This window comes from Phlebotomus papatasi, chromosome 2 (genome assembly GCF_024763615.1).
Source record: "Phlebotomus papatasi isolate M1 chromosome 2, Ppap_2.1, whole genome shotgun sequence".
Taxonomy (NCBI): domain Eukaryota; kingdom Metazoa; phylum Arthropoda; class Insecta; order Diptera; family Psychodidae; genus Phlebotomus; species Phlebotomus papatasi.
In genome coordinates this window covers 61,112,663-61,134,466 of record NC_077223.1, presented here as the reverse complement: position 1 = coordinate 61,134,466, position 21,804 = coordinate 61,112,663, and the positions used below count along the sequence as shown (strand labels likewise).

General features: G+C 36.1%; 2 protein-coding genes across 4 annotated transcripts; both read left to right on the top strand.

Annotated features, from left to right (window-relative positions):
- Positions 1 to 1,044: 1,044 nt before the first annotated feature.
- Positions 1,045 to 12,296, top strand: LOC129801982 (transcription factor grauzone-like). The gene is made up of 7 exons (XM_055847508.1): positions 1,045 to 1,309; positions 1,375 to 1,458; positions 1,523 to 2,253; positions 2,312 to 2,467; positions 11,267 to 11,470; positions 11,530 to 12,051; positions 12,110 to 12,296. The coding sequence occupies exons 1-7, from the start codon at positions 1,187 to 1,189 to the stop codon at positions 12,150 to 12,152; spliced, it is 1,863 nt and encodes a 620-aa protein (XP_055703483.1). The 5' UTR covers positions 1,045 to 1,186; the 3' UTR covers positions 12,153 to 12,296.
- A 659-nt stretch (positions 12,297 to 12,955) lies between these two features.
- Positions 12,956 to 20,688, top strand: LOC129801981 (uncharacterized). 3 transcript variants are annotated; one of them, XM_055847507.1, is made up of 6 exons: positions 14,675 to 15,489; positions 15,629 to 15,913; positions 16,019 to 16,141; positions 16,371 to 16,625; positions 18,083 to 18,613; positions 19,941 to 20,688. In XM_055847507.1, exons 3-5 carry the CDS (start codon positions 16,091 to 16,093, stop codon positions 18,512 to 18,514), a joined length of 738 nt encoding a protein of 245 aa, XP_055703482.1. In that variant the 5' UTR covers positions 14,675 to 15,489; positions 15,629 to 15,913; positions 16,019 to 16,090; the 3' UTR covers positions 18,515 to 18,613; positions 19,941 to 20,688. The 3 variants fall into 3 exon arrangements, with proteins under 3 accessions (XP_055703480.1, XP_055703482.1, XP_055703481.1); XM_055847506.1 differs by having other exon boundaries at positions 14,675 to 15,558; XM_055847505.1 differs by lacking the exons at positions 14,675 to 15,489; positions 15,629 to 15,913 and adding an exon at positions 12,956 to 13,224.
- Positions 20,689 to 21,804: the final 1,116 nt, after the last annotated feature.

Below are 21,804 nucleotides of genomic sequence, written 5' to 3'. Positions count from 1 at the left end.
ATTATTCGACCTTCGGTCAATCCCGTTGAAAACTATTTTCTCGAAAATTTCCCGAGGAATATCCTCTACAATTCTCACAACTCCTCCAGAAAGGGCAAGATGAGATCTTTTTCAGAGGAAAATGAAGAAAAAACAGGTAACATGCAGTTGTCGTAAAATCAAACAGGAATCTGCCAATGAGTTCAAAACTAAAAGTTGCAAGAAAATCTACACGCGTGAGGAATTTGATGATCATGATTTCAATACTTAGGATTAAAAAAGCAAAGAAAGATAGATGGAAAATAAGTAGAAAATACTTTAAATAATTGATTGACAATAAATGACTCTACTGTACAAATTAAATTGATATTAATTTCTAAGTATGAAAAAAAGAGATTAACATTTTTATTTCTAATAGAAATATTTTTTATCTAGTACTTAAAATTGATTAACGTGCTCCAATAATGCAAATTATACGAGAAAAAACGCGTCCCAAACATCCTCTTTTGCGTCCCATACTGCCCCACATCGGGGAGGTTTGGGACAAAGCGTCAAGTTAAATATTTTATCTTCTCCAAGAAAACTCAGTTGTTTTCCAAGTTCTATCGAGTACTTTTTATAAAGTCAATGCCTATAAGTATCCTATAGACCGCATAAAATTATAATACACTATCGCGATTTTTTGGAATACTGTCTCAAAGTCAAAACATGGAAAAGTGTTCCAAATCTCCCCGGTCTCCCCTAATATAAAAAGATCCCGCTGTTTTGATCTTAGCTTCCTAGTCATCCTAGTAAAACCTTTTTAAAAATTTTTATACTTTGATGCGAAGTTGGCAAATCAAGTATAATAGATATTTTTCCTATAACAATCAAATTTAATAAGAAATTATATTGATAAGATAGTAAAAAGTACAATAAGAAAAATTTTTATACAGACGAGCCTCTTGATATTTTAGCTATTTTAGGAGGGAAATCTTCTAAGGCCTATTTTAGATTTTCAAATTGGAAAACTCTTAAAATAAGAGAAACGTACAATTTTCAAATCCAAAAGGCCCTTTTCCATTTGAATCTGGCAACACTAGTGATTGTCAATCCGCCATATTGAAGCTTGTATGTAAATATTTTTAAGTGGCTTTTTCATCATTTCCTCCACATTTTTTAAATTTTAACCTTTTCCTGCTCATTTTAATCTCTAAATTGTGCAAAAATGAATGAATCTAGTGTGTGTCGCCTGTGCCTGTTTAACAATAATGCCGTTCTGAATTTGTTTGAGACAAAAATACAAGAAAATCAAGTTCTTCAGAAGATCCTGAAATATTTGGGATTCGAGGTAAAATCTTTATTTTTGTGAAGAAAATGTTGATTTATTCAAATGAATCTTTCACTAAATTATAGATAAAGCCCGATGACAACCTCCCAAAGGATATATGCTTGTCGTGCTTTGAGAAAATTGAGGCTTTTCACAAGTTTTACGAAGAGGTAATCAATGATGGAATTTTTAATTGAGATTTTTGAGGTTTTCAATTTATCTTCGGATTCGCAGGTGACCCAGAATCAATCAATGCTGGCCTATGCTCAGACACAGAACAGCCCAGTCATAATAACATCAGCATCGCAAGAACAACATCACAAAACGATTGCCATGACGCATCAACTTCAGGAATTCATAAAGCTGGAGGATATCAATGCCGGTCAAATTGATTTGCAGAGCCTCAACAATGCTATATCCAGCAATGGATCTATTCCCACCACAATAGCCGTTATCAGTTCTGTGACATTCAACAATGGCACAGCCACAACAAACTACACAATTCAGCAAGTACCACAAACACTACCTGCCACCTTCCCAGTCATCGCAGACCCATCAGAAGCTGCTGAATCTTCAGCAAAAACACAAGATGAGGCCTTTCCGGAAGACCAAGTGCAATCCGGCAAGAAATCTTTAGAAGCACCTGAAGAACCCAAGGCAACCACTCAAAATCGCCTCCGGAAGAAGAAGGTGAGAGAAAAGCCGGAAAGCTGTGTAGAAGAAGCCCTAGAAAACTGCTTAAAAGCGGAAGAACTTGATACTGAATCTTGCGATAAACTCGAAGAGCTCCCCTTGGACACGAAGGAAGACGAAGAGTCCAGCCACTTAGAAAATATTGAATTTCCCAATTTCCCCAAGAAAATCATTCAGGACACGAAGCTTCTGATCAGAGGAAAAGCTCTAATCTCACTCATGTCCAAGTTCTACAGGTTAGAATGTGACTTGTGCGCAGAAGGATCAAAAAGGTGAGATAGAGCACCATGAGAAATCTGAAGTTTCTCGCTGATTTTACCTTTTTTCCAGTGGGAAGAAAGGTTTTAAAAAATTACCCGTACTCTGCAATCACTACACAGAGGCTCACAACATCAAAGGCTACGTTATTTGCTGTGGAGTGAAATTGATAAAGCCCAGGGCGATGGCAATGCACATGGCCAGGCACCTTCAGCCAGAAGCTTTTAGGTAAGAAGAAAAAAAATGCTGAAAAGAAAGTCAATTTTAGATTAAGGTCTCTACACATTGTGGGACATTTTCATCAAATTTAAGTATTTTTTTGAAGTAATTGCGTCAAAAATACTCCATATTGATGTAAATGTCTCAAAAATGTATGGAAGCCGTTATACATTGCTGACGACAATTGAGGCGCGCGGAGCAAAAAAAACTACAGTGCCCGCTTTCTAATCCGGATCGCCGTAATCCGGACAAATTCTCGACGGTTACTTAAAATACTTTTGAGGTTATGTATGCATGCGTGTTCAGCAATGAAAATGAACTATCCTGTGATGTTATTGTTTAACAAATGAAGTGTAATAGCATAGAATTCTCTAATTATGTCTTTTTAAGCTTCTTTAAAAATTTTATTCTAATTCTATAAAAAAAATTTGTATTATATTTTCGAGACGTCGAACAAATTCAAAAAATCCATACGGATTACGAACCGGGCATCTGTCATTTTGTCCCCCAATCATCCGGATTACAAAGCGGGCACTGTATAATGCCACATCACTAAAAAACAACATCAACGGAAAGTATTGTTTCCAATTTCTACAAATTTTCATCAAAATTGAATATTTTAAAGGCCATCTATACATTGGAAGTAATTTTCGTCAAAAATTTTCGTGTTGGAAGAAATTGCCTGCAGTTCTATAAAAGCGTCTATACATTTGGAGAGTTTTATATTTTTAACAGAATTTTGACATTTCCACTTAAGCAGTGCGGACAATTTCCTTCAAAAGAGCAGTTTTTGACGAAAGTTGCTCAGTGGCCTCTACACATTAGGAGGAATTTTCAGGCGGACATCTTGTCCCAATGCGAAAATACCGTTGAATCATTTCTAAACACGGTTTTTCAAGGTCATAGTTAAAAAGCCTCTAGGTCTAGAGAGCGTATTTATCAACCGAATGGGGTCATGTTTTCGCTCGTTGGAAAGGTATTGCAATTTCCGATAAAACAACTGTAGGGGAATTCTCTAATAATATGACAAAGTCATATGATAAATTTTCGTGGTTGCATTTGGGAGCAGGACAAAATTAAAGGTTGATGTGTATTGATTGGCCATTGCAAGGAGCTCTATGAAGCTTTGAATTATTCAAATGAATCGCATCTTTGAATAGTTTTCCCGAATTTACCCAATAAAAATGTTTGAAATTGTCATATGACATTGTCATACTGTTACAGAATTCCCCTACTATAGTTCCAATCGGTGCTGAACCGGTTCATAACCGATAACTAATTTTTATCCGGAATTCAATTTTTTACTCCTAAAATGTTTTGGACAATGTTTTGAGCTATTTTATGAATTGGTTCATATCAGTTGGGAGCCAATAAACGGTAAGTGATGTGAAAGTCTTTGTAAGTCACGAATTCGAATACTTTACCACCCTTTTTTCGATGAGAACTAAATTCGCCGTTTTTCTTCCAGACTGAATCGTAAAATATTTCGTAGTTTTTTTTTTTAAAAACCCTTTAACGACGAGACACTTTTTACGGACTGAAAATCAACAATTAAAATTAAACTGAGAAACATATTCAATGATAAGTCTTACGTCTAACCTTGGAAAGTCCAACAGAGTCTAATTCGGTGTATTTTGTGCTTCTATGGACGATAAGGACATCAATAGCCCAAAAATTTAAGTAATTTTTCTGACAATACCAATGAATAATATTTTTCGCTTTAATGAAAAATATTACGTGAGTATTGTGGTTTTTATTGCTAAAAGGGTTTATGCTTAAAAAAAATTGCAAGTACAGTTCTGTCTCTTTATATGCACACTCTCTATATGCACAGCTTTTGTGTCGGTTGCATTCAAAATCAATTTGTTTACATTTTGACAAAGTAATAAAGAAAATTATTTTCTTGGTAACTAATTTTTCTCGCAGTCTCACTCTGACCCTGGTCAGTGTCGGTTGTGATTCTAAAATCGCTCCAATCAATCCCCAATAAATATTAACTGTGCTTGAATTATTGTGCCAATAAATTTAGTGAATCTATTTATAGTGCATTATCAAAAATCATAGATAAAGACACAAAATTGTGCAATTAAACGTGTTTTCGGATAAAATTTAAATCAAACTCTCAAGGAATAAACCCTTTAAATAAGGGGGGTTCTCCCCCCAATAAATTTTGTGCTTACAGTAGTGAACAATATGGATTTTAATACAGACATTCAAAGGGGAAATTTCCCCCCCTTGCAAAATAAAAGTTTTTTTAAACCCCAAAACTATGGAAGATATCTACTGATTTCAAGTGAAACTAGAGATCTTAAAAACCTCAACATTTTTGAAGCGCATGATGCACTTCAAGAGTTATCACCAGGCGGTATCGCCGAAGTACACTGGCTCCCTAGTGGGGATTTTCTGATACCTCCCAAAACCCTCTCCCATTTCAATTCAATTAAGAATGCTTCGCTACTAGGAGGGCATCCTGTCACAGTAAAAGAAGACATTAGATACAATTCCGTTCAGGGCCGAATCTATTGTCCAGAAATTATGAAACTCGACTGCAATTATATAAAGGAACGGCTCGCATCCCAAGGCGTGATAGCAGTTGAAAGAATGAAAACCAGGGACCCAACCAAAAAGTTGATTGATTCTCCGGTCCACCTTCTCACTTTCTCGCTCACTGAAGTGCCTGATAAATTGGATGTGGGCTTTTTAAAAGTCGCTGTAAGACTACACTCCCCATCCCCATTGCGCTGCACAAACTGTCACCAGTTAAAACACACAAAAAAATGGTGCAAATCACCCCAATCCATTTGCGGTGTCTGTGGGGAGCCCAAAATTGACCACCCTAATGAAGGGCCCTGTAAAAAACCTCCTATGTGCGTAAATTGCAAGGGTAATCATCCAAGTTTTGACAGAAAATGTCCTGAATACATTATCTTGGAGGGTATTAATGCCATTAAAACCATTGAAAGAGTGCCCCATAAGGTTGCAAAAAAACTTTTCTTTGAGAGATTCGGTGAGAAAAATGGTTTGGTTTATTCTATTAACAATTCACTCGCACCATCATTCACTGATATTCTCAAGAAAAACACACCCTCTAGTAATTCCTCAAATTCCCATGCTCAAAAGAAGCCAAATTCACAGGCCAAGTCCCAAATATTTCGCACTTCTTCTAATGTAGAAAATATTCCCTCCACTTCTTCTACTGATAAAGTTGAACAAAAAACGAGTCCAAATATGCAGAACTCATCCAGTGAGGTTAAAAAAAGTGCACATCATCAAAAGCCCAAAAATACCAAAACCAGAAATCCAGCCAATGCCCATCTCATGGAGTACCAAAGGAAACTAAAAGAAGAGATTAACGCCCAGAAACAACCGCAAGTACCTCATAAACCAACAATTACCTCAGATACAAAATTATGTCACAATCAGGAAATTTCTGCATTGCAAAATGTTGATAATGAACCGGATCCAAAAATTATTGCCACTCAATCTCTTAATACGGTCACTGACCTTACAGATTCGAGAAAAATCCCATCCTCACATGAAAAAACCCCACTCCAATCTTCATGCACACAAAATGAAGCAAATTCGAATGAATTTGATAAATCCACACAAAATAAATCAGATAAAACTTACTCTGATACAAACACTACTAATGCAGAAAATGCACATAACTCCACATTTAACACACCAAAAATTTCTCAAAGTCCCTCAGAAATCACAGAGGTTCAGTCTGTTGATAAGCTTATTGAGGACTGTGAAATGCTGATTGATGAAGTTTCTGGTTTTAAGGGGGTTAAAAGGGGGAGGGAAATATGTCATGACTATTCCATTTCAGGAGATTCTAAACCAAGCAAGTTAATGGCAATACCAGTAGACCAGGTAAATGAGATTTCTCCTCAAAATAATAGCCTAAATGAAAACCAAAGGTCTAGCAATGATGTCCCTCAAAATGACCCCACCTATGATTGCTCAGAAGATGAATTTCCTGGGTTCCCACCTGTGAAAGAACCCAGTGATCTTCCCTCAACAAATAAATCATGATGAATTCTCATCAAAATTCACATGCACAATCTACAAATCACACAAACACTAATTACAATAATAATCCACTTTCCATGCCTGTAGTTCCCTCTCAAATGCCCCACAACTTCATTCAGTGGAATTGTAGAGGTTTTTGGAAACGAAAACCAGAAATTGAGCTCCTTGCATCAACACATAAGCCTCTTGCGATTGCTCTACAAGAAACGCATGTTTCAAACAATGCTATTCCACCAACAATACCTGGATACTCAGGCTGTTTTTTCAACTCAGCTCCTAACTCAACTAGAAGTAGTGGGGTTGGGATCCTAATTCAGAATGGATGGTTTTATGAACCAATTCTAATACAAACTCCTCTTGAGATTATTGCAGTGAAGATAAAATGGCACTATACAATTAATTTAATTTCGATTTATATTAGACCTCAGGACAATATTCCAAAGAGACACTTATCAGACCTTATACGAAAATTACCACGTCCTTTTATTTTAATGGGAGATTTCAATGCATCTAACCCTGAATGGGGTAGTACGAGGCTCGATAATAGGGGAACTTTTCTTGGAGAAGTTATTGATGAGGAAAATATTATTATCCTAAATAGCGGATTGCATACGAATATCTCTTTGGCCCACAATACATTTAACGCAGTTGATCTCACACTAGTCGACAGCAGTAGAGCTGGTAACTACATTTGGAGCACTCATTACGACCTCTGCGGAAGTGATCATGTCCCAATTTTTGTCGATGATTTATTTCACATACCCACTGGAGTATCTTCTGGAAAAAAGTGGAATGAAGATTTAGCAAAATGGGATCTTTTTGCATCAAAAGCTGACCTAGGATATCTTAATGAAGCCATGTCTATAGAAGAGGCCTATAATAAATTCAAAGAAAGCATCACATTGGCAGCTGAAGATGCAATACCTATTAAAACTAAGACTAACGTAAAGAGGAAAGTTCCTTGGTGGAACGAAGACATCGCCCGAGCCATTAAAGAAAGAAAAAAAGCCTATCGACAATTCAAAGCCCATCCCTTAACGTCGTATAGAGATAAATATTTAGAATCAGTAGAAAACGTCAAAAAACTTATTAAAGATGCAAAAACCAAAACGTGGCATGATTTCGTACAAAACATTAATCCAAACACCCCATCAGGAGAAATCTGGAAGAAGGTTCGTGCGCTTAGAGGAGGGAGGGAACCGGAGATCCGATTCATTAACAATGATGATCAAATAATCGTTGATCCTGTTCAAATCGCCAATAGACTAGGAGAAAAGTTCACCGAGCATTCTTCAAACAATTCGCTATCCGCTGATGAAATCCAAAATAAAAACAACCTCACCTCAATAACGTGCAATCTACCAAATAGGAATGATTTCCCGGACTTGGACTTAAAATTTACCTTACTTGAACTAGAATCGGCAATTTCACATAGTAAAGGCAAATCCACAGGACCCAACGAAATCTCATATAACATGATATCAAACCTACTTCCAAGAAACAAAACTCTATTATTATTACTCTACAATAGGATGTGGAATGAAAAATCATATCCTTCCAACTGGACAGAGGCCAACATTATACCCATTCCCAAATTCCAAGGACAGACACCACTCAATCCTGAATATAGACCAATCTCCCTCACAAATTGTGACCTTAAAATTTTTGAAAGAATGGTAAACTATCGACTCATGTGGACCCTAGAATCAAATTGCCTTCTCGCAGAATCCCAAAGTGGATTCAGAAGAAAAAGAAGCACAATTAACCCTCTGCTTCGATTGACTCATGATATTTATTCAGGGTGGTCAAAGGGAGAGCATACTATTTCTATATTTTTTGATCTTGAAAAAGCATATGACCGGATCTGGAAAACCACCATTATTAACCAACTTAAAGAATGGCATATTGGAGGATCTATGCTTGCTTTCATAGATTTTTACCTAAGCCGAAGAAATGTTCGTGTAACTGCAAATGGAAAACAATCTGATCTATTTTCATTTGAAAACGGCACACCGCAAGGGGGAGTACTTTCAGTCACCCTATTTCTTATAGGGATCAATAGTCTGCAGAATCTCTTTCCGGCTGAGTCACGTATCAAACTCTTGCTATATGCAGACGACATTTCCATTTACATCACAGGAAAAGACACGGACGAATTAACACAAGAGCTCCAAGAAAAGGTGGATGAAATGGAAGAATGGGCAGAAACTCGTGGCTTTAAGTTTTCAGCCAGGAAAACTGCGGCTGTGCATTTTTGTCGCAAATATAAATGTGTATCTCCCATCATCAGAATTGGAAACTGCGAAATTCCTTATGAAGATAACTATAAGTTCCTAGGAATAATACTTGACAGAAAACTAACATTTAAAGATCACATAAAAACCCTCAAAAAGGCATGCAACCAAAGGCTTAACATACTACGATGTCTATCAGGAACAATATGGGGATCACACAGGAAATCTCTAAAACAAATCCACCAAGCATGGGTAATTTCCAAACTGAACTATGGAATGGAGGTATATGCGGGAGCTTCTAAAAACACACTGCAAAATTTGAACAGTGTATATGTTGGAGGTTATCGTATTGCAACCGGGGCCTTTAGAACCTCACCCGTAAATAGTATTTTAGCTGAATCCGGAGCTCCCCCGATTCACGTATATAGAGAAAATCAGTGCATGAAAACCGCCGGTAGAATTCTCTCCAACTCTGGTACCCTCGCTCACAACGAAATTAAAAATTCTACTTCATTTGATACCTGGAGAGGTTCCTTTGGTTCTTCAATATCCTCTCTGAAAAGGTATTTGGATAACCGAAATCCCGTCTCAGAATCCTCAGATAGGGCCTCACCTTGGTTGCTTGATCACAACTTAATAGACACCAGCCTTACATCAGAAAAACTAAAATTGGCACCTGATATAGAAGTACGAGGTCGTTATCGGGAGCTGAAAGAAAAATACGGACACCTTTACACCAATTTCCTCTACACGGATGGTTCAGTCCTGGAGTCAAGTGGTGGTTATGCTGTCACAACAGAAACGGATGTAATTGTCAGTGGGTCATCAGACGAACATTGGTCCATCTTTGAGTTAGAGGCCTTAGCTTTACTCATGGCAACAAAACATATTACACAAACGTCTGACGAAAGGTGGATTATCTTCACGGATTCACTTAGTTGTCTTTTGGCGATCCAAAATATTAGAAATTATCATCCACTTATTGCATCCACTCGCACCAACTTAATCAAAACAGGTGGTAGAATTATGCTCGCTTGGGTTCCTAGTCACAAGGGTATCCCTGGGAATGAAAAAGCAGACATGGAGGCGAAGAGGGCGGCTGGGGGAGAAAGCTCTCTAATTACTGACATTCCCAGGAGAGGGATAAACTCCATTATCTCAAAACATTCTGATGTAAAACATTCTGAATGGCTACAGAGGGAAGTTCATGGCTTCATGGCAACACTTTCCCCAAACATCAAAGGACCTCCATATGCTTTAGATGCATCAAGGATGGAAAATACTCTAATAGCCAGACTCAGAATTGGGCACACTCGACTGACCCACAAATATAAAATGGAGAGAAACAATCCACCTATGTGCGATATATGTCATGAAATCATAGATGTCCCCCATTTGCTTAATATCTGTCGCAAGTATACTGGACAGAGAGATTCTATTCTAGGGAGCCAGTCTGTACAAAATTTGCTTTGTGACCCATTGGGTCATAAGAAAATTGTTCAATTCGTAATGGAGATCGGTTTATACAAAGAGCTATAACACAACCACAGACTGCTCCGACGGGTCGACCGGGTGGTCTGTGGTCATGTAAGCTCAACACCAAAATTAAAAAAAGAAAAATAAATAAATAAATAAATTAAAAATAATAATAATAATAATAAAATAAAATAACAAAAAATACAATAATAATATAATAATAAACAACCAAGATTCTACATACACACTAAATCTTAAAAAATGCACAAAATTCATTAAGCACTCAAAACCAAAGGCGATATTAACAAAGCCTTAAAAGTTTAATAATAATAATAATAATAATAATTTTTCTCGTTTTTAATTATCTTAATTTTATTTTTTCTGTCTCATATTATAGTTAAAATGACACGGGGAATTCTAGAACAATAAAAAATAATAATGTTTTAAAAGAAAGAAAAAAAAACCGTTGGGAATTTCAAAAAAAGTTGTGCATATTCAGAGAGAGAACTGTCAAAAAAAGTACCCAAACTGTGCATATAGCGAGACAGCACTGTAAAAAAATAAATAAAATCAATGATGAATTTGAGAATTTAAAAATTCGCCATTTTTGACCTTAAATATTAAATATTAAATATTATTTTGACCTTAAAATATTCTAGATTCCTTCTTAAACCTTCTACTTTACAATTATGTACAGACATGAGAAAAAAATAACTTTAGGTAGCCAGGAAAAATTATTTTTTTATGGGACACTGGTGTTCCAATCGTCCTTAAAGGGTTAATGATAGGATGTAATAATAATGCCCAGCGCACAATAACTTTTGTTTTGTAAACATGTTTTTGACATTTCAGTGAGAGTGAATGAAATGTAGATCTAGTCGTCTCGAAATTATTCTAAAAATTTCAAAGTTACATAAAGAGACAAACTCAAAGAGATTGAGTAAAAAAACCATCAAAACGATGGTGATTTTATATTGAGCGCCTGGGAGGGAGGTCAAACAGTTACAGATATCAACTTGTACCTTTTAAAAAAAAAAGATATCAAGAACAATTTTCCTCACAGATGTCCAGAATGCCACAAAATGATGACCTGCCCAAAAATCCTGCAGTATCACATTCAGAATCATTTGCCGGAGGAAAAGAGGCCACTGGCCTGCCCAGACTGCCCTAGAAGATTTAGCTACAGCAGTGCCCTTGTTGCCCATTCAATATCCCACCAACCCGAAAGTGAAAGAGCTGCTCATGTTTGTGATGAATGTGGCAAAACGTGAGTTATCAAGTTCCCAGAGGAGATTCCCTATTGACCTATGATTTTCCGAACAATAGATTCTCATCACCCGGAAGGCTTTCTACTCACATCAATGTGGCTCACACGAAACAGGGAATTAGTTTCGTCTGCCACGTCTGTGCTAAGCAATTTGCCTGCAAAGGAAATCTCACATATCACTTAACTACTCATCAGCCGAGAGTTCATCAGGTGCAGTGCCAGCAGTGCGGGAAATGGCTGAAGAATAAGTTGTGTTTGCGGAAACACATGGTCCAGCACTCCATGGTGCGCTTCAATTGCGATTTATGTGAATATTCTGCCCTGAATCGTCAGTGCCTGAGGAATCATGTGAGGGTTCAGCATACGGATCTCAAGCCCTTCTGCTGTTCGATATGTGGCAGGACGTTTAAGCTCAAGAATACCCTCCTAAATCACATGGTTCAGCATACGGGACTCAAGAAATTCTCCTGCCAATTCTGCAGTCGGACTTTTGCATCTTCCGGAAATTACTACAGTCACCGGAAGAGGATGCACCCGACAGAACTTGCGGATTTCAATAGGAAGCGAGAAGAGGAAGAAAAGTAAGTCTTAACTGTTACTTACCGGGGGCATCTTGCTAAAAGAAAATTTTTCTTACAGTATTTTAAGGGCAAAAGCTCTGGCAGGAAAGCTTTCAACATAATCCCTGTGTTCAATTTTTTTTTGTATCTCTACAACTCATTCCGTCTCCTTTTAATCACCGGCAGCATTGCACCTTTTTATGTTTTTCGGCAAACTTTTTTTTTTAAAGATTTTATGGCAAGAAATAAAATCCCAAATGAGAGGATGATTGCATTTTTCAAACGGGGCTGTATTGAGTTCCTAAGATATTTACATTACAATTTTACTAGTCGCTGCTTTCTTCTTTCTTGAACTTGGTATTGTAGAAGGGAATGTAGCGACATACCACCTTCCAGTCAGTGAAGTAGAAGAGCCCCAAGCTACCAGCAGCTCCAAAAGCTCCCAGGGAGGATACCCTTGAGGAAAGAACACGCACTATAAAGCACTTTCCGGAAGATTATGTAACACAAGAGTGTAGAGCTACTCAGGAAAATTCTGTAGATATTTACCAGCGCTGAGCTTGTTCGGCTTGCTTCCTGCCCAAAACCAATCGTACACCACTCATTTTCTCGGAGAAAATTTAATTTTTCTTCTCAAAAATCCCTTCTGGAAGCCAACTGCAAGAATTTTCTATTGACACTAAAACTTTTAGTACAACTGCAAGAATGTCTTGCAAAAATGTTCTAAAATTCAAATTTCTACAGTTGATGTTCAATCCTATTGGCCAATCACGATGGCCCGTATCACGCATTTGTGAGAGAAATCTCTGTGAGAATTTCTCTCCTGTCTCCACACCTGCCTTCTCATCTCCAGTATTTTCTGTCATCGGAGAGAATCGAGAGAGATTTTCGTATGGAAACTTTTAGAACTTATAGTTTTTTCGGTGCTCTCTCCATATGTCAAAAGACGTTCGCCTGCGAAAAACAGTAAAGACGCGTGCAATTTTCTTTAAAAAAAAATCAAGCTGTGGAAGACACAACCGGTACGTGCACTTTAGTAATCTTTTTTTTTGTTGTTCCTGAGTCTCAAAAAAATGAGTCTGGAACACATTGCATACGAATCAAGTTCAGTTTCTTCTTCTGCTTAGTACTTCAGTGTCTCAGTCTAAGCTACTTCCAGTAAGCTCACTCCGTTCTCTTTTGATTCTTAAGAAAGTAAGTGCCTGGCTGATAGACCTGTGCATTAGCCGAAAGACGGCTTAGCGTAATTATATTCGAAATAGGGTAAAGTCGGTAAAGTGATTTGAAATTAGTGTTACAAGTTGGACAATTCGCCGGTACAATTTGGAATGGCTTTTTTCTTGATAAATACAATACAAAATTTATTTTTAAGCACAAGGAAGCAAATTATAAAACAAGCTGGATTCACATGATGAAAATTTGCATGAGAAATTTTAATTTGTAATTCTCAATTTAATTCCCAATTGTTCCCAATTTCAAATCAAATGCTCGCGCGACAAAAATCAGCTGTCAAATCAATTGTGCCGTGCGCGTGAAGCAAATTTGTTTGTTTTCGTGAGTAAAAATTCACGGAGGAGAGAAAAATACAGAATATTTGGGCAGAGAGTATTCCAAGGATTCCAAGTATTGCCCTCGTGTGTGATATCTTGGTGGAATGTGTGTGCATTTGTACAGAAAGACTCAGGTTTGAGATGTGTCATCTGGAGTACAATGTCATCCCGAAAGATAACCCAGCAACACGGAGGAATCAAGACAGGACCACCAGCAAAACATGGAAGAACCACTCCAATAATAGAAGTGCTGTTTTTCCACGAGAACTAAAGAATTGAAGTGTCCGGAATTGATTTTGAAGGAAGCTTGTGTGGTGTCAGCTTCGCATCCGGAGAGAAGTTGCACCTAAGCCGCAGAACCTCGGGGAGGATCTCTCACCAGTTGTAACAAGTAAGAAATTACGATTACTGTTTGTTAACTGCGAAAATTTGACAGCTGATTTTTGTCGCGCGCGCATTTGATTTGAAATTGGAAACAGTTGGGAATTAAATTGAGAAATAAAATCATCTTTATGAAAAATTTCTATGCAAAAGTGCGTAAGCCTCGGCCAATCAGATTGCTCTATTTTGGTTTATGTATTTTTTCTTATGCACTTTTTCATCATGTGAATGAGGCTTAAAGCATTAAAAATATACAAATAAAAATGAAGTAGGGGAAGGTTTTGAACCTTCGTACTAAAAAAGGAATCCAAGATTTAAGATTTTTACTGAATGCCACACAAACCGAATCAATTATATCACTATGTCAAAAAAATCTCTCACTTATTGGGTTCATAATTCTGCCTCACAAAATTCCTGGAAGTCCTTGGATTTTCCTCTACAGGAAAATGAAAATGTGGTAGCATTTTTTACGAATGTATCCGGTACCGGAATGCTTCGTACCATTTCTTTCAACCCCTATAGGCCTCATTTTCCCCGGAAACGTTACACCGGAAACAAAAATTTGGGCATCACTACTTAGATGGTACTTTCATCTACTTCTTTTCACTGTTTGTAGAAGGTATCACGCATTAAAAGATCAATTTTAAGTTATTTTTCTAACACATGTTTTTTGACACTCGGAAAACCATGCGTTTTCCCTGCATTGTGACAGTCAGTTCAGAGCTCGGTTAGGTGTGGTTCACTTATAATTACACCTATTGTAATCCTCGGATTTTATCTGACACCACCAAGCAGTCTTATAGAACATATTTCGGACACAACTAATTTCAAAAATGACCAGCCATCAATTTAAAATGAAATGTGGAAAGTTTCACTTTAAAACAAGGAAAATTTTATGAAAATACTCGAAATACATCGAAGTGGGAACAAAAGAATCACATCTACCTTAAACAGTCTAGTTTCATCACTGCACAAATCAGAAAGAAGCAATCACACCTATTGTAATCCTCGTAATTTCTCTAATACTTCGAATCTGTCTTACAGAACATTTTTTGAACATAAGTGATTCTTAGAATTACCAGTGATAAATTTAAAGTTAAATTAGGAAAACTCCGCTTGAAAACAAATAAAATTGTATGAAAAATGCTTAAAACGCACCGTATGGTCAATGAAAGAATCACACTTACCATAAGCAGATTTAGGCTTAATGTTTGATTTGACAGAAGCGAAACAAAAACATCTGATGAAGTCTCACTTTGCTGTGGAAGTGCGTGTTTTTCTTCGAGATTTTCTTGAAAAATGTTGTAATCGTTATTGTAACATTTTCTTGTCAACTTGTTCAGTGGAATCTCTGGATGGGTCAAAATATCCAGAGCGTCGTGCACCGTGTGTCCCAAAACAGTCTGGAATTCACAGAGTTGGTAGTCAATGATTTTGACTGATATTTTTACGAACCTGCACTGAAGGCAATCTTTGTGAACTTTTCTCCGCCCACAATTCAACCCTCTTCTAGCGAAAGATTTTCACGGTAAATATTAACCCTGATAAACCTTCTATTACTTGGAATGTTGTTTTTCTTCGAAAAGACTCTTGAAGCGTAAAAAAATGCATAAAATAATACACATCAGAATTACGATTTTAAGCCCATTTTTTATTTTTGCTTCTAGAACCCAGGAAAAAAGGCCTAGGCTCCCAAGCTTGTCAGGAAATGTGAGTTATAGGATTAGCTATTAGAATATATGACCATGGATGATATTCATTTAGTAACTTGGAAAAAAATCAACATTTACGAACCTGCGACGTTACGAAGGTGCATAACCTTCCCCTATACTGAATTTATCAAGAAAAAAAGCCCTGTCCAAATTGTACCATTGTACAACTTGTACCACTTTACCCTAATGGTTAAACTACATTTCCATAATTTTCCACTAAGTCGTCTCTCGGCTTAAGACGTAAGTGTGTCTGGAGCATAAGCATTCCATATCAATAAATCAAATACAGCTATTCCCTTCAAATTCTGTTTTTGGGAATCAAAAGGAATTTTTTTGGTCCTTCAGCATCTGCTCTTCTCAATAAGGCTCTTTGCCGCAGATCAGAGTTTTGAGGAAATCCGGAAACACCATTAATCCATGGAGTACGAAGAGATCGTAGCCTACGATTCAGAATCAGAACATGATGACGTAAGTTTGAATGGATTACCGTTACAGGTTTTTGATATCGTCGGTTACGTTACATATTGACCGCTCTCGTATCTGCATCTCTTTTGTATCAGCATGGAAGCAATATAATTGAATTTCGAATGAAAGTCATAGTTATCTGTTATGAACCGCTTCATTTCCTGATCAGAACCGATTGGAACCGGTTTAGTTTTATCATAAATTCCAATAAAACGAAAGTAACTAATTTCAGATTGCTTTGGATCACCCATCCCCTGCCTCAGTGAAGCCGAAAAAACAAGAGGGTGGTCGTAAGCTTACTAAACGGGTTTCAGAAGCTCAGCAGAAAGCGCTTATCAAGTTTATGACCGCCCATCCAGAACTTCGGAAGGGAAAATTCTCCGCCACCTTCACGCAGAAAATGGCTAAGGTATTGTGGCAAAAAGCCACAATCAAACTTAACGCCATCCCGGGAGGGGCCAATAAAGACGCCCTTCAGTGGAGAAGAGTGAGTAACCTAAATCATCATAAACCTATTTTAACGGTCTTTGAAATGCTAAAAGAAAACTTACAAAAAAAGACATTATAAAAGCTCTGGATAACTTTTCTTGGAAAAAATATTAAAAATTGCATTCAAATTTAAATAAGATACCATTAAAAAATGTTCTTAGATCAGTAGATAAAATGTTTACTTGAACAATCGTTAAAAATTCTATTTTAATTCTTTAAGGACGAGTGGGGTCACATGTGACCCAAGGATAAAATACCATCTTTTCTTGATTTTATTTACAAAACAAAATAACTTTCTGTAGTTAAATAAATTGTTTTTGGGACACCCCTATAGCCAACGGCCGCAGCGATTCCACTGGATTTCCAGCAGTCTTTTCTGCCATGTCCGCTGATTTTACCGCTAAAAATCCGCGTGGAATTCCCTGGATTTTATCGCTCAAAATCCGCGTAAGCTTCCGAGATGGAATTTGACGCTAAATTTCTTCCTAGCGTTCCATGGACGTTTGCGGAACTCTGTATAGGACTGTCTAATAAGAAATGTCCGCGAATTTCCATGGACTTTTCTCTGACGAATATTTCCACGGCTTTTCCTATGGATTATTAGCGTATAATCGGCAGTCAGTCCTTTAAAAATTTGGAAAAATCCTCTTTATTTCCACGAAATTCTCCGTGGAAATTTCCATGCAACGGCCCTAGAGGCTCCCATGGTTTAATATTACGGAATTCCACGATTTTTCCAGTGGATTTCTTAAATATATTTTTCTTCAAAATAATTCCAAAAATTAATTAAAAATTTCGTGGAACTTCCAGAGAATTTCCAGGAAAAAACATCCACAAATATGGACGATCAGTGCCAATTGGCCCCTGTAGCCGATCGGCCGCAAAGTTTCACAGTTACAGAACATTCCCTGGAATTTATCTTCTATTTTTCCGCGAGAGTTTCCGTGGAAATGAACGCTAATATTCCACTTGGAATTCTGCGGAGTTATCAGCTTTTTTCCGCGTGGATTTCCTGGAAAAAAAGTCCGAGGAATTTTCTTGCAACATATCTGAGAGCATTCCCTGGAAATTGATTCAAAATTTCCTTAGAATATTCCGAGTATATTTTCTGATATCTTTCCGACCAAGACTCCATGGAAATAAGTGCGAAAATTCTGCAATTATTTTTCGCCCTAACGCTATAATTCTTGCGAGCTAGACATACTCAAATGAACGATATGGTAGCAATATTTTCAATTCAAAAGTAGAACAATTGAGTGTTCGTCTGATAGATGAACACTCTCCAAGTTCTAAGCTGCCGGTGATCCACTTGTCATTAAAGGGTTAAATCTATTTTTGTAGGCTACAACTAGTAGCCTATAGCTATATAAAAAACTACCTCCCGGACTGTACCCCCTTAGCCCGAGCTTATGATATTTAAATATTCAGGATATAAAATGTGTTTTTGTATCACAGTGTTGGCATGACATTAAAAAAGTGATCCGAGCGAAAGCTGCTGCGGAGCAAAAGCATCAGGGTAGAAAGAAAAAAAATGAGATGGCAGTATCTGAGCTACTACGCGAGGAGGAAATGAAAGAAAATCCTTGTATTAAAGAAGAGAGATTGGCAATGGAAGATCCACTGAATGAGGATTTTGAAAATCCTGAGTCGCCGAGAGAAGATGAGGAAATCAATTCCTCCACATCTAAAGTATTTTACTCCACGGTTGAAATTCATCCAGAGGAAAAGAAAGCAAATGAAAACATCAAGGAGAACATTCTGCAGATGGCACAAGATCAAGTAAAAGCTACAGAAAAGACCAACGAAATTCTCTCAAGAATAGCCGACGAGATGAAACTTCATAATGAACAGATGAAAATGTTGATAGAAATCTTGCTAAAGAAATAATATAAAATTATTCAAAAAGGTCTTTCCAAAGATAAATTGTCAATAGAAAGCCATTTATCGATGTACTCCTTAGAATTTACTTTGCAAGTTACTTTAATTGTTGCACTGTGCGACAAAATTTACCTTTTTGTGGGTGTCTTTGACGAGAGTGCCAAAACTTGTTAGAGGGTCATTTAAGGACCTCAAATCTTCAATCTGTTTGTCCGGGTCACCTCTAGATTTTTTTGGAAAAGCATTTTTTGTTTTTTGCTGTTTTATAAAATTCAAAAATTCATATCTCCGGTTCTAATTATCCGATGGTAGTCACATAAAGCTAAACTGACGCGTAATTTCATCCTCTACAACTCTTGTGAACATATCAAGCACCTACGATGAAATTAAAGTATATTTTTTAAAGATTTTTTGAAAAAGGGCACCTAAAATGGTGCATTTTTCTGTGTTTTTTCCATCTTCTAGTAATTTTCCCACTTTAATAGAGCATTTTATATGTCAAATAACTATGCCTAAAAGTTAGAGAATTTGATATTCTTTCATATCTTTTTGGTTTAAATTTTCTATCCTAATTCGTTTATTCACAATAATTTATTGAAAATAAAATGCATTATTATAAAAATAAAATCTCTTATTATATATAATTATTTGGTATCTTTGTCTAACCTACTGAAAAGCATTCTCTTTTGCACTCTCACTTACACATTTCATATAAAAAGAGGTGAAATGAAAGAAAAGAGACGTATTTAGAAATAGAGAGAGAAGAATAGCTGTTATGAGTGCCAAAAAACTATTCTTCTCTCTTTATTTCTATATACGTCTCTTTTTTTCATTTCGCCTCTTTTTATATGAAATGTGTAAGTGAGAGTGCAAGAAAGAATGCTCTTCAGTTGGTTAGACAAAGATACCAAATAATTATATATAATATGAGATTTTATTTTTATAATAATGCATTTTATTTTCAATAAATTATTGTGAATAAACGAATTAGGATAGAAAATTTAAACCAAAAAGATATGAAAGAATATTAAATTCTCTAACTTTTAGGCATAGTTATTTGACATATAAAATGCTCTATTAAAGTGGGAAAATTACTAGATGATGGAAAAAACACAGAAAAATGCACCATTTTAGGTGCCCTTTTTCAAAAAATCTTTAAAAAATATACTTTAATTTCATCGTAGATGCTTGATATGTTCACAAGAGTTATAGAGGATGAAATTATGCGTCAGTTTAGCTTTATGTGACTACCACCGGATAATTAGAACCGGAGATATGAATTTTTGAATTTTATAAAACATCAAAAAACTAAATATGCTTTTTCAAAAAAATCTAGAGGTGACCCGGACAAACGGATTACAGATTTGAGGTCCTTAAATGACCCTCTAACAAGTTTTGGCACTCTCGTCAAAGACACCCACAACGTGTCGCACAGTGTTGTTAATGCGCATCAAAATGTGTGATTCGTCTCTTTAAATCACTTAATATTTAGAGTTCTATCTATTTACTAATATAAAAGGAAGACTTAGTTCGGAAAAGTGATTTAAATTGATCTGAAGTTTAAGTCAATAGACTATTTTTCCAGGTTAAATATCTACCTTTTTATCAATAATTAGGGTAAGTGTACCAAATTTCGGCATAGTTGTATGCAAGGGCCAAAGTGTTATGTTTGAAATGTAATATTTTTAATACAAATTGAATTTATTTGTTACTTTTCTATAAGGAGTGTTCCTTGGAACCTTGTAGGCAGTCTATCGTCTTTATTTTCTCTAAATTCACTCTTAATACATTCTAAAATGCATAAAAATGTAGACATTACATTTGTGGCCTATTTCGGCCACCTTCATTTTCACAGTTCCTTGCCATTCTTGAATTCTTCTAATGTCTTTTTTAGATCATCTTGTTCGTCGAAGCGACATTTTTTGTTATTTTTTTCATTGTATTATTTCTAGAGTATGCAAAAACTAAAAATTCAATGAAATTCGAGGAATAAAAAATGTGGCCGAAATTACAAGCTGGTCGGAATTGACACACTTACCTTAAATCAGCTTTTGAATATTATATTAAGTGACTCATAGACACAATTTATACATTTGAAAGTATATTAGCGACAATTAAAATGAATCGCATTTAAATTTTAATGAGTGATAATACTGTAAGACTTTTCAGAAATATACTTTATTTTATTGGTTTAAAAATTCAAGTCTCATTTAATCTTTAGTTGTCTGCTAAAAATTTATTGGTTTGTCGCAGAATGTGGCGTGTTTCAAGATACCCTTGGGATTATAGTGTGAGATTCTGTGATGTAAGTAGCATCGAAATCGGTTTTTTAAAATGCCATTAATTCCTTAAGGAGCAGTAGCTCATGGCTAATTGACCCAAAAAATATATATTTTTTTTTTAAATATTTGTAAAACAAAAACTCTAAAAAAAAATTTCATTCTGGGTTACCAGTGTGAGATCCATTGATTCTTAAAGGGTTAATGGCAAGATTAATGGTGATATTCCAATGAAAACTGGCCATTTTATTCAGCACTTTACTGTTCTCAAATGTACAGTAGACTCTCTCAAATTCGGGCATATGGGACCGAAATGTCAGCCGAATTGGACAGAAATTCGGGCGACAAACTTTTTGAAATGCAACGATTTTTTATTCATGTGCATATAGATATTAAGTTTACACATTCATATATAATGTAAATTGCATGAAAATTCATCAATAATGCAAAATCACATCAAAACTAAGACAAACCATGCTAAATTTGAGCATATTTGATTCATTTCATAATCACAATCAAACTTGAAAAATGACAACAAACTTTTTTTCAAATGTAACTGCTGCCCGAATTAAAAAGTAGCCCGATCTTAAAAGAGCCGAATTTGCGAGAGTCTACTGTATCTGCATAATCGACTTTTCTTTCTATTGGTTCTTGTCACGACTGTTTGGTAGTTTAAAACCGTTAGTATACAGCGAAGACTGGGATAAAGAGTCGCGACAGAAACCAACGCGAAGTAAAGTCGATAATGCAGAAGCACTTAAGAACAGTAAATTACTGAAAAACAAGTTCATTGTTCATTGGAATAGCACCATAACTCGTTCTATTATATAAAATGTTACAGCAAATCGCAGTTAGACAATTATTGAATCTTTCTTCTAGGGAATTTGACATGTTATCCGCGTAATGAGTCATCATCCAGCGTCCAATTTAAAAAACAAATAATAAAATAAAAAATTTTCACTTTAAATAAACGATAGCTGTACTTTTTGTAGCAAATATAGATATTTAGCAACGGTTGAA

Coding starts and splice junctions, on each gene's coding strand:
- LOC129801982 (XM_055847508.1), top strand. CDS start 1,187: ATGAATGAATCTAGTGTGTGTCGCCTGTGCCTGTTTAACAATAATGCC. Junction 1,310..1,374: donor TGAAATATTTGGGATTCGAG/GTAAAATCTTTA, acceptor ACTAAATTATAG/ATAAAGCCCGATGACAACCT. Junction 1,459..1,522: donor TTCACAAGTTTTACGAAGAG/GTAATCAATGAT, acceptor TCGGATTCGCAG/GTGACCCAGAATCAATCAAT.
- LOC129801981 (XM_055847505.1), top strand. CDS start 16,091: ATGGAGTACGAAGAGATCGTAGCCTACGATTCAGAATCAGAACATGAT. Junction 16,142..16,370: donor CAGAATCAGAACATGATGAC/GTAAGTTTGAAT, acceptor AACTAATTTCAG/ATTGCTTTGGATCACCCATC. Junction 16,626..18,082: donor ACGCCCTTCAGTGGAGAAGA/GTGAGTAACCTA, acceptor TTTGTATCACAG/TGTTGGCATGACATTAAAAA.